Raw genomic sequence first — 16,988 nt, forward strand, 5'->3', positions numbered from 1 at the left:
GGTAGGAGAGTGAAATGGTTTCTAATATGTTTTGAATAAGGGCTCCTATTGACTAAAGGTTGGTTCTTCGGTTTCCTTTAGAATGAAAGTTGCTATGATGCCCCTACTACTTATATTGACTTTGTTTGATTAAGAAGGCGAACCCCAACTAGTCGTATGAGGTGGGGTGAAATGGGAATTGCATTTATCAACATCTTTTCTCATCAACGTATTTGAAGCATTGATGAAAGGTGGAAGGTACCACGTTGTGGATCCAAGCTAGAAGTTTAGGAGGTGTCATCGTCAATCACGTAAGAAGTGGCCTCAATCTTCAGATCCGCACACACAAGAGACGAATCTTGTTGGTGGCTCTTTGCGAGTCGGCACTGTACCCCGAAAAAGTCACCTTGGTTTGACTTAGCCGGCTCGTAGGAAGGAATTCCTAGATCGGCTAGGGTTTGCAGTGGCATCACGTTGATGGAGGCGCTAGGGTCCCGCGGTAGCCTTTTTTTTCTTTCGCCGATGTCACCAATGAGATAAAGGGGCCGCTTATGTATGCTTCTTCCAGTCCAGCAAGATGTCTTATGTCGATAAGGTTATATCTGCACTATGGACTTTCTTCATTGGTGCTTCCATGTACTCATCTTCGATGCTTTGAACTTCCACCCTTTGACATGTATGGCATACTTTTCTTTGCTTCATTCCTACTATTAAGCGCTCTCTCTTTAGCCCTATGTTTATTATCGTTAGGATGTCTTCCTCCACTATCAGGTTTTTTCTGAAAACTTCATTTATTCTGGTGTGGATGGCAAGCAGACCTATATTTATTGGTTTCAATAGGACTTATTACGAGTGTTGTTTCTATCTACTATTATCTAAAAAAAATTAAGTTATTAATTACTGGACAAAACCAAGAAATAACTCCTCACGTGCGAAATTATAGAAGGTCTTCTGTAAGATCAAACAATTCCATCGAATTGAGTATACAATTATATGTGTGATAGCATCTAATATACCAGGAATATCAATGAACCCCATTATTGAAATTGCTCAGTATACCCTTTTTTAGCTTCTAAAATCCATTTCTTAGTTGAATTCTTATCTTACTAACTGGAATTAAAGAATTTTGTAGATATAGTGATCGTTTTTTATATATCGCAATGGCTATTCCATTTTCGATAATCGAAAAGAGTAGTTACAAGAGGTTTTTTCAATGCGGAGAGATTATTATCTTGCTCAATGTTGTCCAAAGTCTTATCTTTTTTGGAAAAAGATAAGAAATAAGATATTTTTCGTCTTCGATGGAGCCGTTTAGTTCTTGTTTAGTTTCTTCCGTTTCCGAATCTATTTCAACATCGATTTCTCTTTCAACATTGATTTCAGCCTTTTCCTTCTCTTCGTATTCTAAGATTTCATAAGTATAAAAATATGGAACCGGTGTTCTGCCAAAATAGTGGGCAACAATAACAAAATGAAAAAACAACAAATATTTTACCCATATAATTTCGCAATTGTAATATAGTGTACTTATCAAATCGCATAGTTAACTTAGATTTGGTCAAATTTGTTTGCTTTGACCAAACTAATAATATCAATCCAATACATTTCATCAAAAAGGTATGACCAATTAACCAACCAAGAAAACTACTTGTTAAGAATAACAATTTATTCTTGGATCGAAAGAGATAAATGTTCATTAATCTTAGTAAGATTGAACTTGGGATAAGAAAGGGGTATGATAATTGGAAGAAAAAAAAAGATTGGGGAGGGAAGTGTATATTTTAACATAAGAGGGGAGGAGAGTGTAATTCAAGCATATTTAAGGGAAGGGGAGTGTAATTTACTCTAAATTTTACTTTTTAAGGGAGAGGAATGTATATTTTAACATAAGAGGGGAGAGAATTGTAATTCAAACTTCTTTCAGGGGAAGAGAGTGTAATTTACTCAATAAACGTTTATGTTATTATATTCATAGGTTTATAAATGTAGTTTATTAAAAAAAAAAAAGTTTATAAATATACGGTGTTCATTAGTGCAAACTTATAAATTAACATAATACTTTTTTTTTTTGAAAAAGATATAAAAACTTATTTATTTGCATAAATTGTTTTACATAAGTTCAAAATAAGCATAATCCAGACGGACCTAAGTAGAGTTTACTACATTCTAATTGAGAGATTACACTGAAATGATGTCAGTATAACTCTCATATTTTTCTTTAAAAAAAAAAAAACTCATATTTTTTTTATCATATGAGAGGATCCTAATAATAATCATTTGCATATCAAGTTTATTAATTATGATAAACAATAAAAAAACATGAATATCCGACAAAAATATATGAAACATAATAAATAATGTATTGCTATAATTTGTTTCCAAGGACGAACACAATTAACATCCTCCTTGCTGAATTTCATGTCATTCACCAAGGGTCCTATGATGTTATTTGGTAATCATAATCCCTTCATTGTGTTCATATATCCTCAAGCAAACTCCTAGATTACATAAGTATGTTACTTTGATTCCAGATATCAATGATCTTCTCAATTTTGACTGACTTGCTTCAATTGTTCACACCCTCCATGAAGGAAATAGTCGTGTTGACTTCCTAACTAATCTTGATGTTCATCTACATTAGAGCTCATAGTTTATATTTCTCCTCCTTCACGATTAACGAAACTCCTCCTTGCAAACTATGCGGGGACTTTAAGATTAGCAGTTGTCCCAAAAAATCCATACAAATCCTTGTAGTGTGTTTTATTCTCACTCACATGTTTTTTAAGAAATTTCTTTAGAGGCCACTCAACTCAGAAATACTTCAAATCAAACACATTTAACTATAAATTGTTGTTATGTTTTAGATGTTGAGGTCAAATCCTGTTTGATATATATTTTATTATTTTAGTGACAACAAACAAATGTTAAATTTTCTGGATGGCAATCTACTAATTTTTTCAATTGAGTTTTTGTTGAAAAAAATCAAAATTCATTGAAGCTAAAAGTCATTCACATCAACAAAATTCATTGTATCTAGTAAGAAATGAAATAATCAAAGTAGCATTAAAAAATTACAAAAATAGTATCACAGTTCGCAAGTTTTATGAAGATACTAGAAGACTCTTATTTTAATCATAATGGATTAACAGAGAAAATGAGAAAACCATCCTATAGAGTTTTCTTCATCACATCACCTAAAGGTCCCCAACAAGTATAAAATGTTCAAGTAATAAGAAGAAGATAGATAAGAAAAGTGTTAGATAATAAAGTATTGAGTTTAAACTATTAGATTTTTATATCATTAAGTTAACAATTCATTAAATTTTATTATATATTCGTTTGTAATCTATGTTATGTAGGGAGATTGTAATATTTTAGTGAAACTCTAGCCGTTTGTCTTATTCTTTATTCTCTCTTAAATTCTATTTTGTTAACATGGTATCAAGAGCATGGTTTGATCCGTTTTGAACGGCTTGTCGCTTCCGCTATTGATGACAGGTCATCTTACATTATTCTTAGCATGTTTTTCGGTTATTTTCAGTTAGTTTTCATCAAGAATAAAGGAGTATTAGAAGAAATTCCTATAGTTTTCGGGACATTTGTAATGTTTCTATGTTGAGTCGTGTAATTATAGTTTTCCTAAAAAAATAGCAATTCTAGAGTGTTTTGATATAATTCAAGAAGAAATCATGCAAATCGACAAAACAAAACATTTGAAGACTTCGGGAAGACAGTTAATGAAGATTCAAGAGGCCTCATAAGACATTACAAGGAAAGTTTTTGAGTTTTACGTGGAAAAAGCTCGATTTTTAAGCCCAACTTTAGGTGGAAACTCTCCCTATAAATACCACTCCTCTCATTCATAATTTTTCATTCATAACGAAACGGTTCAAGAGGAAGACAAGTACTAGGAGCTTTGAGGAAGGAGTCTCTCTCCTCACTCTATGTCTTTTGGGTGTGTTTTATTTCTTTTGTAATTTGTCTTTAGTTACCATGAGTTGTTGAGGCAAAATCCCTAATTAATTTTAAAGATAATAAACTTTAATGATTAAGGATTAAATGGACTTTGATTATTTTTTTGGTATTTAACTTGTGCTCTTGAGTGTTTTACTAAGATCGAAACAAGGTTTGAATAATACCAAGATACACCCTCCGGTCACTAATATAAGCAAAAAACTACATTTTAGGTTCATTGATTTAATGATGCACATGGTCTTTATTATAGACCACATACATCATTAAATGAATGAACATAAAATATAGTTTTTTGCTTATATTAGTGATCGGAGGGTGTACATGAAATCAAAGGACATTGAATCCATGAACTAATTCTGAAGTTCAGAAAGTTAGTTCAGAAAGTTGATCAGTAAAGTCGATCAGAACGTTCTGATGATAATTCAGAAGGTTGTTCATAAGTAAACCCAGAATCATCAAAGAACATGAAAAGTACACGTGACATAAAAAACTGGGATTCTGAGGACATCATAAGCTCCACCTCAGAAGTTGCTTATCAGAAGATCCACTTCAGAAGCTGCTCATCAGAAGCTCCACTTCATAAGCTTCTCTTCAAAAGCTTCACTTCAGAAGCTGCTCTTCAGAAGGTCAGAACGTTCTAAAGGTCTTCAAGGTTCATTCAAGACTATGAACACTTGAAGTTCTAGGAATATTCCATAGAGGATATTATCCTAGAGGTTACTTTACTACACTTCAGTTATGTCTCTACTATTAGGATTGATTACATCAAAATTAGTCTTACAAATCATCCTAAAGGAAGAGCAAATGAAACATTCTGATGGTCAGAATGTTCACTTCTGCACATGCTTCCAGCTATGAACAGTGTAGTAGGTAGAAAGAAGAAAAAGGTAGCAAAAGGAGATCTTGCATCAGAGATAACATGTACTCTGAATAAAATCAAGCAAATCTCCTAGAAGCATGGGCCCGAAGATTGCAGATCCATTATCTCTCTCCTGCACTAAGTCCAAGACTGATTTGGTAACTTTATCCTACTTTATCCATCAACTTTTGATGCATATGGAGAAGTTACTTTTTGGTGGATAAAGCCCAACAAATCTCATGTCACGTATTGGATAAACCCAGAAACTCATCAGACATTCATCATTGATGAACCTAGATGAAGAACATCATGAATACCAAACATTCTGATGAAGAACATAGCAACATTCTGATGTTCATCCTGGGAACACAACAACATTCTGATGTTCAGAATGTTCACCCAGATTTTCAAGTAAAAGCTTGTGGGGCCCAGGACATGTGGCATAACACCATTGGGCACCTTACAACGGCTATATGAGCCCAAAGACTCCATAAATAGAGATCAAGGCCTTACCAAAACTTGCACCATTGCAAAGCATACAAATAAACAACTTGAGAATGTTTTCAACTCTTGCAATTGAAATTGATCAATCACTGAAGGCTTTTTGTTAACTTCCCATAAGTGCACATCAATACTCTCTGTTATTTTTCTTAAAGATAACTTCTTCTTCCCCCTCCTCTGAATTGATTATCACTGAAGATTATTTATATATTCTTGTAGTGTAAATCAACTCTTTCTGTTATCTCTTTAAAGATAACTCTTCCTTCCTTTCTTCTCTTGTCTGATCTCATCATTCAAGCTTCAAACATCTTGTAAAGTCTCATCTAACTTTAGAGGTATTAAAGTGTTAGTTTGAGCTAAAGGTGCAAAAGTCTAAGTGGGTAACTTAGCAAGAAGAAAAGAAAGTCTCATCTAGCTTTAGGGGTACTAAAGTGTTAGTTTGAGCAGAAGGAGTAAAAGTCTAAGTGGGTAACTTAGCAAGAAGAAAAATAAATATCATCTAGCTTTAGGGGTACTAAAGTGTTAGTTTGAGCTGAGTTTGTAAAAGTCTAAGTGGTTAACTTAGCAACAAGGTGCAAGACTGCTGAGGCTTAGAGAATATAGAGTTGTAAGTGTTCAGGTGAACACATATTGTAAGGTGCATGATTTGAGAGGTTATCTCAAGCATCATAGTGGAAACTCTCACAAGATTGTGAGGAGTGGACTAACCCACATTGGGGGAACCACTATAAATTCTCCGTGTGTTGAGTCTCTCTTCCCTACATTCTTTACTTACTGCATACACAACACACAAACACATTTACTTTATTAAACTGTTTTTGCACTCAGACATCAGAACGTTCTGAAGTTTGCTTTTAACTTAACCATTCCAAGTTTCAACTTGAGAATCAATTTTAAGTTACCGATTTAATTTTATAGGACCATTTTCAAATAAAAAATTAAGTTAAGGGACCAAGTGATGTATTAAGCCTTAAATTTAAATAATGAGAAATATCCTTCAAAACAAAATAAAAACTATAAATATGTACACCCCTAAATATAATTTCTATGATTTTTTTTTTTAGCAATAATTTCTTTAATTTGTCAAAAAAGAAATTGCTATAACAAATCTGCATTGTCCCTTTTCTTTTACTTTTATCACGTACCAAAGTAGTAATTTATTTAAAGCAAATTCAACTCAATATTGTGATATTATAATAACTCATGCACTGATTGATTGTTTAACAAAAACACTTTTATCAATTGATTGCTTTAAGTAAATGAATTCGTACTTCCACCTTCATGATTGATGAATGCTTTCATACCGATTGGAACCTTTTATCTCTGATGACCAATATCTTTTTGTAAGTAATTCTGATGTAACCTTTTGTTCATGAATTTTCTTCTGTTCAGACTCAAAAGCAAAAGTTTTTTTAAGAGTGAAGGAAGCAATTATGTCCTCTCCACCCACTGACCACTTACCCTTTTCTTTATCTTTTTTAATTTTTGTACAAAATCCTTTTTCTTATCACAAATTCATTAATTCATCAGTTGAACTTTTTTGCTTTTTGTGGTGCTTTGTCACTCATAAGTTAATAGCATTAATTGGAAAACAAAATAAGTAGGATAAGAAATGCGATGTGTTTATGGAGTCTGGTTAGTTGAGAGACAAAAATCTAATTTTAAGGTGACAAAATGGATCCATCTGTACATATCCCATCTAACCCATCTTAAGCAAAATCTATATAAAATTCATCCATCAAACAAGAAAAATCTAAAATACCTGAATTCAATCCATCCATTTAACGCCAAAGATTATTTTGAATCCACCCTTTGTTTTTGTGAATCCATTAGATCACATCAAGTAAAATTTAATCCCTCCAAAAAAAAAATTCAAGTAAAATTTAATATATCCAAGACATTGCATATTATAGGAACAAACCATATAATATAATTGATCCAATTGGACCGAGGAAGATGGTTGGTTGGGTTCAGATCTTCACAAAAAAGTCACAAAACGGTGACTTGACCTACAAGTCACAGGCGCTAAGCGCCTATACCCATTCGCCAGGCGCATGTGCCTGGTATGTTAGGCGCCTGGTGCCTCCTTTCATGCGCTTGGGCGCCTTTGGACGCCCCGTTCTGTAGCCTAGTCGCTTGTGACTGCGTTCTGTGCTGAAATGTCTATTTTCTTCGTCTTTTTAAGTGTTTGCTTCAGTGTAAGATGTCTTGGAACTTGGGAACATAATTTCTCCTTTTGTAAAGTCTTCTGAGGTCTCTTGAATCTTGAATCTTCATCTTTCCAAAGGACCACATAAATCTTCGGATGTCTTGCTTTGCCGATTTGCATGATTTCTTCGTGAATTACATAAAAAACATCCTAAAATTTCTATGTTTCGGGAAGAACATAATTATAGACTCAAATATAGAAAACATTACAAATGTTCCGAAATCATAGGCAATTGCTCTAATACTCCTCTGTTTTGCTAGTAAAACCTACTGAAAATGACTAAAAAACATGTTAAGAGTAACGGAAGATGAACTGTCATTAGTTTCTTTCAAGGATCTTGGTGGAGCATCAAGGATCTAAAGGAAAATGAGGCATTTTTCATCTCCAAAGGTAATTGTGGAGGTAATTTCTCAAACATTCAAGGTTCAAGGGGATAGAAGCGAGGCAATAGCAAAGAATATTTCTTGGGTAAGAAGATCAAAGGATTGCATGCAAGTTTGAGATTCGAAGTCCTTAAGATTATCCTATTTCAAGTAGGCTTGAAGATTGGAGGATTTGGAATGATTACTTAGCATAGAAAATATAGGACCAGGTTGATTCGTAAATTCAAGGAACCTTTGTTATCGACTCTTGTAAACATTTTTCAACATTTTAATGGAACCCTGTCAAACAGACGTTTTTCTCTACGAAGAGAGGACGTACCCTATAGCGAGAACGGTTGAGAGAACCTCTATAAATATGGTGTTCTCTTCTCCCCTCTTCTCTTTTTGCAATATAAATTGATATATGTTGACTGATTAGATGAATCGATAATTGTTAGGTCATTGAGAAAAACTTTAGAAATTCAATTCAATTATTTAATCATGTGTCATTATTGATAACTTTCTTTAATTGATTCATCATATTTCAAATAGTTAAGTTTTTGTGATTGCTTTATTTTTAGGTTTTAGTCTTGGTTTGATATTGTGATAAGTTCTGTAACTTGATTGAGGCTATCATTTCCCTGAACTTTCTTTTGACATATCTAGTTGTCTCACCTTCTTTGCTCATGAATTACTAGAAACTATGGAATCTGCTTAGCATCAACGCTGTCGGGGGTATTTGTTATTGTAGTAGTCTTAGCAACTACACTAATTACGGATAGTCTTTGAGTGACATTGGTCAATCATAATGTTACAATACTTGTGTTTCTCTCTCTTTCACAAGTTTTGTGACATTGTGATCAGCCAATGTCACCAAACTCTATGTTACCCAAGTGTTACCCACTAATTAGTTACTTTTATCTTTCTTTTTTTAATAAATTTTTTTGTTGAAATTGTTTATTTGGTAATTTCAATGATTTTTTTTAATCCGTACTTAGTTACTCTCTTCAAGTACAATTATTTTATTACTCGTTTACTTTCTTAGCATCTATTTGTCAATTTATGAAATTTGAAAATATTATGTGATAATTTAGAGAGAAAAACATATGTAATTGTTTTGTATGGGTAAGAGTAATTTTGTTATTTAAATATGATATATAGTCTATTACTTCGTTATGAAATGTGTACCAAAATTACTACTAGAAAAATATTTTTTAAGAAGTCAAATAATTTCAATACATTGAATACACATGTTTTTATAAAAAGATATCATTTAAGATTCTTAAAGAATGTTCAGGACACTCATTAACATTTCTCTTATATTATATACGTAGAATACGAGTTTGAATCTTGCATTCTCCATTCTCCATGTATTCAACTAACCGATAGGATATATCTCAAAAAATCACTACACAGCAGCACTATGTTTTACAACTTTTTCTTTATTTGTGTGCAATAATCTAAAATGACGTTGAATATGGGACAGATGTATTTGTATTTCAATACAAATCTGGTGAAAACAGTCCTCTGAATTCCACACTGCATAAACAATACGACAACAACTTATCTTTAGCTGCTGTCACCACAACACAAGTACACAGTGATGTATCATACTTCAAAGTGTCACTTTGTGTTTAATTGATTGAAACTTGAAAACCTCATTTCCATTCCCACTTTGCTTGCCCATAATTTAAAAGATCCAATTACATTAGTAGTGGACCACAACTGAAAAAGACCATCATGCTTTCACACCAAGAAATAAATTGTTAGCCAGTTGTCCATAATATCGTCTAACTCAACTGACAATATCGATAACGTTAGTCTGAACATGTTTATCGAAAGTTCTCAGTTGTATGCTCAAGTTTTAAGTAGTGTTTTCCACTTCAGTTTCAAATAGTATTTGCCACTTCATTTACATAAAAAAAAAAAAAAAAATCATTAGTTAATGAGTTAATTCTTAGAAATCGTGGTAGGGTCTTAGATAACTCCACAAAACTGACTTGTGAAGTGAAGATTGCCCCACTTATAAACACATGTTCATGTCATATTTTTTTCGATGTAAGACTCTTTAAATAAGAAAGAAATTCTTAGAAATCATGGTGGAGTCTTGCATAATCCCACAAAACCGGTTTGTGAAGTGAAGATTTCTAAGTTAATTGTTAGAAATCGTGGTGAGGTCTTATATAACCCCACAAAACCGACTTGTAAAGCGAAGATTGCCCCACTTATAAACACATGTTCATGTCATATTTTATCTGATACGAGACCGTTTGAATAAAAACCAAATTCCAACTCCTTTTCCCATTCTAAGTGTCCCTCTTTTTTACCCTTTTTCGTTTCACTTTCTTTCAGTTTTCTTTCCCAATTGTAAGCAACACACCTATAAAAGGAGAATCATTCTCTTGAAATCTCTTCCATCTCATACTATTCAAAATTATCTAGCTCATAGAGAGACCAACATGGTTTTTCTAGGCTTCATGCAGTTCTCTGTTTTGTCACTCTGTTTCATAGTTTTAACAACTTTTCCTTATCAAGCTTCAAGCCGTGTCTCCTTTGGAAGAAATCAAAATGGTGTTAACCCTCATTTGGATGATGGCATATGTGCTTCTGCTGTCATTGTTCATGGATACAAATGCCAAGAACTTCAGGTAATAACATGAACTTGAATCCTACGCATCCGTCTCATTTGTCGCGTCAAATCTTAGACTCCGTGAAAATATTTTCTATTTTCATTTCTCAAAATTTGTGGTCATTTTATCTTAGTGATCGAATAAAGTTTCAACCTCAATCTAATGAATGTGGTTTGGCTGAACAGGTTGGACAACTTCTGCGCGTCCAATTCATTCAGCCAAATCTTAATCAATAAGTGGGACAACCACTGCGGTCGTCTAATTTATTCAGCTAAATTCTACTTATTGAATATAGTTTTCTCTCTATTCAACGACTAAGATTTAGCTGAATATGCCGGACAACCGCAGAGGTTATACATGTGAATGATTTGTGTTACAATCTTAACTTTTTGAAGGTTACAACTAAAGATGGGTACATTTTGAGTCTGCAAAGGATCCCAGAAGGTAGACTTGAAGGTAGAAACGATGTGAGTAGGAAACAACCGGTGATATTACAACATGGAGTATTGGTGGTAAGTTGGTAATTAAAATGCATGCAATGCACACATTCCTGTTTCTGTTACTTTTATTTTTTCATGTGGTGGCTTTTAGCATTAGAAGATGAAAAATATTTCCAAATTTTTTTGTGGATGAGATTATTTCTTTACAAAATTTTTTTTTTGATAGTGGCCGGAGTTTGAACCCCAGATCTTACATATATTATGCATTTTTTAAACCAACTAAACTAAACTTCCAATGACTTCTTTACGCAATTTTAATTACCCTACATACTCTTTAAGAAAAGCTATAATTGGTACAAAAAATTACATATTGGAATTATATCTATTTCACTTTAGAGAAATAAATAAAAAGTATAAACTTCAACTTCAAGTATGAATGAATCATTACTTGTGATGATTAAGTGTGTGTGAACCACTAACCAAACTCCATAATTGAACATGGTGACAAAAAGTGCGGAATTCCGCGTCTGTTGCATTGTGCCACAAAAAGCTTTGTTTTTTAGTCAAGAAAGAAAGAAAGAAAGATTGTCCCCTTTCTCTAAAAATTGGTGTAAAAGAAATATTAAATTATAGAAAAAAGATACAAAATAAAAAAAAATGTAACCAAAATACTTAGCTATTATTTTCTTTTTCACCTATAATATCTAAGAGAATCCAGAAGTCTTAGCTCAACTGGCAAAATATCGAAATTGTTAGGTCGGATGCCATGATCGGGGTTCGAATCCCGGTACCTCCACTTGTGTGTGTGAGTTTATAATTGCTTTGCTATTTCGTCTAATTATTCTACTCAAAATAATTATTCTATTCAAAATAATAGAACTCATCCTACATTTATCGATGATTGTGAGTTTAATAACAACTTGAGTCTAATCATTTGGTCGATTCAATTTTTTTCTATGTCAATGCATATTTTTCCTATTAAATCTTAAGAATATATCTAAATCTTATCTTTATACATCATGTTGAGTAAAAAACACTTACATCCTCCGGTCACTAATATAAGCAAAAATTTAATTTTTAGATTCATTCGTTAAATGACGTATGTAGTCTATAATAAAGTTTACATACGTCATTTAATGAATGAATCTAAAAATTAAATTTTTGCTTATATTAGTGACCGGAGGGTGTATATGTAGATTAAAGCTTTTAATTGAATTTAAATTTAAAATATTTTGTTGGTTCTTTCACAACCCACATAACCCTATATATTATTTGACCGGGCTCATATATCCTACAATAGCTTTTAATTGACTTTATTTTGTCCAACAAATAGTCAAGTAAATATTACTAGTACCTAACACTTTTTTCACCAAAAAAAACAGTACTATCACGCTTCATTAATTATGACTTTTAAAGCAACTTTCATATTTTTGTGTTACTTTTCGACAAACATTAATCATGGTGTCAAATTCATGATTCTGTTTCTCCTATCAGAATTTTTAATCTACTAAAGTTTTTTCCAATATATGGGAATCTTATTTGTTTAGTGATAACCCTTAATTTTTTAGAGGTGAAATCAGTCCTTTTATCTTATTAATATCTGCACAATTCAACATACAATGTGGTATATGACATGGAGAATTTCGACCAATATAAAGCAGCAACATACGGAAGATATTGTCGATAAATAGAAGGACGTCCTGTTCATTGACATCTCGGAAATATTCTGCCATAGTTAGGGCAGTTAAACCAACTCTCATACGAGCTCCGGGCGGTTCATTCATTTGCCCGTAGTTAAATGTGCTGGTAGTTGGGTGTACTTTAATGTTTTGAAGATAACTTATTTAACGATAAAATGCTTGTTCTTCATATAACTTTAATCAAACACTTGTATTCAACAATTTATGTATATCTCCATAAAAAATTAATGAATAAATTCTTCTTACAATTGATTTGAAGAGCCAAAAAGTAAAACTATTTAAAAACTCTTTTTAAATTCAAATAAAATGCTGTGAAATTCTGAGGAACGCCGGGAGTAACAACGTATCAATGCTTCATACATAGTATAAGTTACCTTATAGCGACATTAGCTTTATGAGTCATCATTTTTATGTATTCAACATTTTACTCGTTTATATACGAATCTGGCCACTAACACTTAAAACCAGCAAATCAATAAAGTAAATCGTGGTCCTCGTAAACTTAGCTCAGTTCATAAGGACAACGCATAATATATATAAGGTCTGAGGTTCGAACCCCGGCCACCAACAAAAAAAAAATGTAAACGACGCGAATCATATTCATTTCTTCTAATTAACAATTAAAATCAAACCACAAACCATTTTATTATTATCCTATGCGCATGTGGAATTGCAAAGACTAATCACTCGAATCTTATGGAACTTAAATAGACGGAAAATTTTTCCTAAAAATTTTAACGATACTGGACGCTGAATTCGAATCCAAAACATTAATTAAGTTATAAAAGATTCGTGTCAACTCCTCTAACCGCTCTTCGATATTTTATTATTTATATTGTTTGCTAAAAAATCAATTCAAACCCAACTTGTACATGAAATCACCGATTATGGTCTTCATTATTACGTGGTCAAGCATGGAGTAGTCATAGTGTCCCAAATATACAGACCTAGATTATGCAGCCCTGCCACAAGAGTAGGCAAGTTTTGTTGTTTCTTCCAAAAACAAAGGAGTCCTCTAATTAATGTAATAGTATTATCTGAACTGAACATAATACAACGTGGGTGCAGGATGGTATGACATGGCTTATGAACCCTCCAGAACAAGACTTGCCTTTAATTCTAGCAGATCATGGTTTTGATGTTTGGATTGCTAACACAAGAGGAACTAGACATAGTCGCCGACATGTCTCATTGGACCCCTCTAACCCGGTATATTTTGTGGTTTTTTTTTTTATTACAATAGCATATTTTATGTTTTTTAGAGGATATTTTATTTTTTGTTTGTTTATGCTTATTTTTAAGGAAAATATAGCTAAATATTGAAATGGTCTCCAACAAAAATCAAAGAGGTTATTGAAAAATGAAACTGTTAATTTGACCTATAAAAATTCAAGTTAAATTAGTTTTTTAGTCATGTTAATCAGTGTCTTAGGAACACTCGTTAAAGAAGTCAAAACAAGAAAGTTTAAGTTGAAAATAACACTTTTTAAACTTGAAGAATTGATGATACAATTTTTAATGTAATACTACTATATTTACTTACTTAACCAGTTTTCTTGTAACATCGGTTACCATTTTCCTTTTTTTAATATCTTTAGTTGGTAATACAAATTTTGAAATTTAATTGAAATTTATTATTTATTTTAATCCAACTACTTTTTTTTTTTTTTGTGAAGAAATCCAACTACTTATTTAAAGTTGCTTCTAATAGAAATGACAAAGTTTGTCAATACTTGTAATTATTGATGATCCAAATGATATTTTTTATTGTTGAGAGACCAGTTTAAGTATTTGAGACCAATTTTTTGTCAAAAAAAAAAAGGTATTTGAGACCAATTTTATTGTTTTTTAAGGAAGACCAATTTTATTGTTAGCATTTATTATGTGGTTGTTACAAATTAAAACTGTTAGAAATAAAGTAGAGTGGAAAATGTTTTTTTCAAATTACTAAATTTATTTGAAAAAAACCCTTTAATGTAATAACCCTTAATGAAATTAGTGTATCTTCTAGCTTTGCATGAGAGTGTACCTTCTCTAATACATAAATTTTTCTTTGTCAAAAAAGAAAAAGAAAACCATTTATTAATTGACACTTTCTGTGTTATAAATATGACAGGCCTTTTGGAATTGGTCATGGGATGAACTTGTTATCTATGATCTACCTGCTGTTTTTGATTATGTGTTCAGCCAAACAGGGCAGAAGATTAATTACGTTGGCCATTCTCTGGTACTGCATTACTTACTTTTTTACATAAAAGTTGTCAATTTGAACTTTAGTTATTTCTTCAATATATAAATGAACCCTTTTTTCACTATTCTATTTGTCTAATACTGGAAGGCTGTGTTTGGCAGGGTACTTTGATAGCTTTAGCTTCCTTCTCTGAAGGAAAATTGATTAACCAGCTGAAATCAGCAGCTTTATTGAGCCCTATTGCTTATTTGAGCCACATGAACACTGCACTTGGTGTTATTGCAGCCAAATCCTTTATTGGTGAGGTACATAAAAATACTACTTTATTACTCTTTAATTTAATTTAATTTATTCATCTATAGTACACCAAGTGAAACACCGACATTGTTTCACTCGGACACTAATATGTGTCAGACACTCAAACACACCTTGATACATAGACTTTGCTGATTTATGTAACTTTTTTCCTTTGCCAAACAGATCACTACACTATTTGGACTAGCAGAATTTAATCCTAAAGGGTAAGAACATAGAAGTTCCAATGTAACATAAAAAATTGTCTCTTAAATTTAAAATTCCCCAATTAATAATATTTTATATGTTATTAAATGTTTTTATTTTTTGCTTGAATAGTTTACCTGTTGATGCCTTTCTCAAGTCTCTATGTGCTGACCCTAGAATTGACTGCTACGACTTGATGACTGCATTAACTGGTCTAACTCTTTGCCCAAATATTTTACTTTGACCAATATAAAACATTTATATACTATATTAATTTTCTGACTTTATACGTAAATGCCACCAATTCAGGTAAAAATTGTTGCCTTAATTCTTCAACTGTTGAACGATTCTTGATGAATGAACCTCAATCAACATCAACAAAGAACATGGTGCACTTGGCCCAAAGTAAGAGTTTCCCTTAAAATATTCCAATCACAATTGGGTTTCTATAAATTGATGTTTTTTCTTTCAATCGGTTGAAACCGACATATGTGCCCTGATAACTCCCTCCTCAAATTTCAACCGATTGAAAGGAAAAACATCGAAGAAGGTATAGATGGTACTAACATTATGATATTTTTTTTTTATAACTATGCAGTTGTTAGACATGGGGTTTTAGCAAAATTCAATTATGTAAGACCAGATTATAACATTATGCACTATGGAGAAATATTCCCACCAATATATAACCTATCCAACATTCCACATGATCTACCTCTCTTCATTAGCTATGGAGGACAAGATGCACTTTCTGATGTTCGTGATGTTGAGAATTTACTTGATAGGCTCAAGTTCCATGATGTTGATAAGAGAAGTATTCAATTTGTCAAAGACTATGCTCATGCTGATTACATTATGGGGTTCAATGCAAAGGACATAGTGTATAATTCTGTTCTTTCATTTTTCAATCAAGTTCTATGAAACAAATTTAATGCTATGTACTAGGTTGCCACTGGTATCAATATATGTTAGTATTATTTATGTAGTGCAGATTAACTTATGCATTAGCATTACACAAAATGAAGTAGCTTAGTTTATTTATTTCGTGTTGTTAATGTTAATGGATATGCATCAAGAAGCTGACTATTTATTATGAATTTTAACAAATAGAATTATCTTCAATTACTATTTGAGAAACAAAATCAAAATTTTCTAAAAGAGTGTGTGTGTTTTGCAAATAAGATTCTCAAATTAAGTTTTCAAACTTTTTTTTTTTTATCCAATGGTAGAATTCAATATAAAATACTTCAATGTCCCCTCTAAACACAAAATTGAATCACAAACAATACATAAATTTAAAATTAACCTAAAACACATAAAGACAATGTTTTCTCTTCACACGAAAAAGCGCTTATTTTAAAGTTAATTCCTTATTCGTTTGAAATTTCCCTCGAACATTATCAACTAACACACCTCAAACCCATGTGTGTATATCTTCCTAAAATTAAAATCACACAATCAAACTTCTTGAAATCACAACCTAGCTCCAAAACCTAAGCTACATTCCTCTCAGTCAATTTTTTTTTCCTTAGTTCAAGCAATCAATCAACAATGAGGGCTATGTGCACGAAGACAATGTTCTTAACAAATCTCAATTAAGTTCTTCTTTTTTTGTGTATGGAGTTTTTTGTTTGCTTTTGC

At 32.1% G+C, this 16,988-nt stretch overlaps 1 protein-coding gene across 3 annotated transcripts; it reads left to right on the forward strand.

Moving 5' to 3' along the window:
* The first annotated feature begins 10,208 nt into the window (after positions 1 to 10,208).
* On the forward strand, positions 10,209 to 16,388 carry LOC25497846 (triacylglycerol lipase 2). 3 transcript variants are annotated; one of them, XM_013592567.3, is made up of 9 exons: positions 10,210 to 10,533; positions 10,911 to 11,027; positions 13,724 to 13,864; positions 14,772 to 14,882; positions 15,008 to 15,151; positions 15,327 to 15,367; positions 15,480 to 15,559; positions 15,657 to 15,752; positions 15,946 to 16,383. In XM_013592567.3, the coding sequence occupies exons 1-9, from the start codon at positions 10,345 to 10,347 to the stop codon at positions 16,266 to 16,268; spliced, it is 1,242 nt and encodes a 413-aa protein (XP_013448021.1). In that variant the 5' UTR covers positions 10,210 to 10,344; the 3' UTR covers positions 16,269 to 16,383. The 3 variants fall into 3 exon arrangements, with proteins under 3 accessions (XP_039684142.1, XP_013448021.1, XP_039684143.1); XM_039828208.1 differs by lacking the exon at positions 10,911 to 11,027 and having other exon boundaries at positions 10,209 to 10,533; positions 15,946 to 16,388; XM_039828209.1 differs by lacking the exons at positions 10,210 to 10,533; positions 10,911 to 11,027 and adding an exon at positions 13,455 to 13,632 and having other exon boundaries at positions 15,946 to 16,388.
* Positions 16,389 to 16,988: the final 600 nt, after the last annotated feature.

Source organism: Medicago truncatula, chromosome 7 (assembly GCF_003473485.1).
Source record: "Medicago truncatula cultivar Jemalong A17 chromosome 7, MtrunA17r5.0-ANR, whole genome shotgun sequence".
In the NCBI taxonomy this organism is placed as follows: domain Eukaryota; kingdom Viridiplantae; phylum Streptophyta; class Magnoliopsida; order Fabales; family Fabaceae; genus Medicago; species Medicago truncatula.

What these genes read in the sequence shown, in the direction of transcription:
- LOC25497846 (XM_013592567.3), top strand. Translation starts at nt 10,345, where the DNA reads ATGGTTTTTCTAGGCTTCATGCAGTTCTCTGTTTTGTCACTCTGTTTC. An exon ending in TACAACATGGAGTATTGGTG is followed by an intron (nt 11,028 to 13,723) that starts GTAAGTTGGTAA and finishes ACGTGGGTGCAG; the next exon opens with GATGGTATGACATGGCTTAT. An exon ending in ATTACGTTGGCCATTCTCTG is followed by an intron (nt 14,883 to 15,007) that starts GTACTGCATTAC and finishes TGTGTTTGGCAG; the next exon opens with GGTACTTTGATAGCTTTAGC.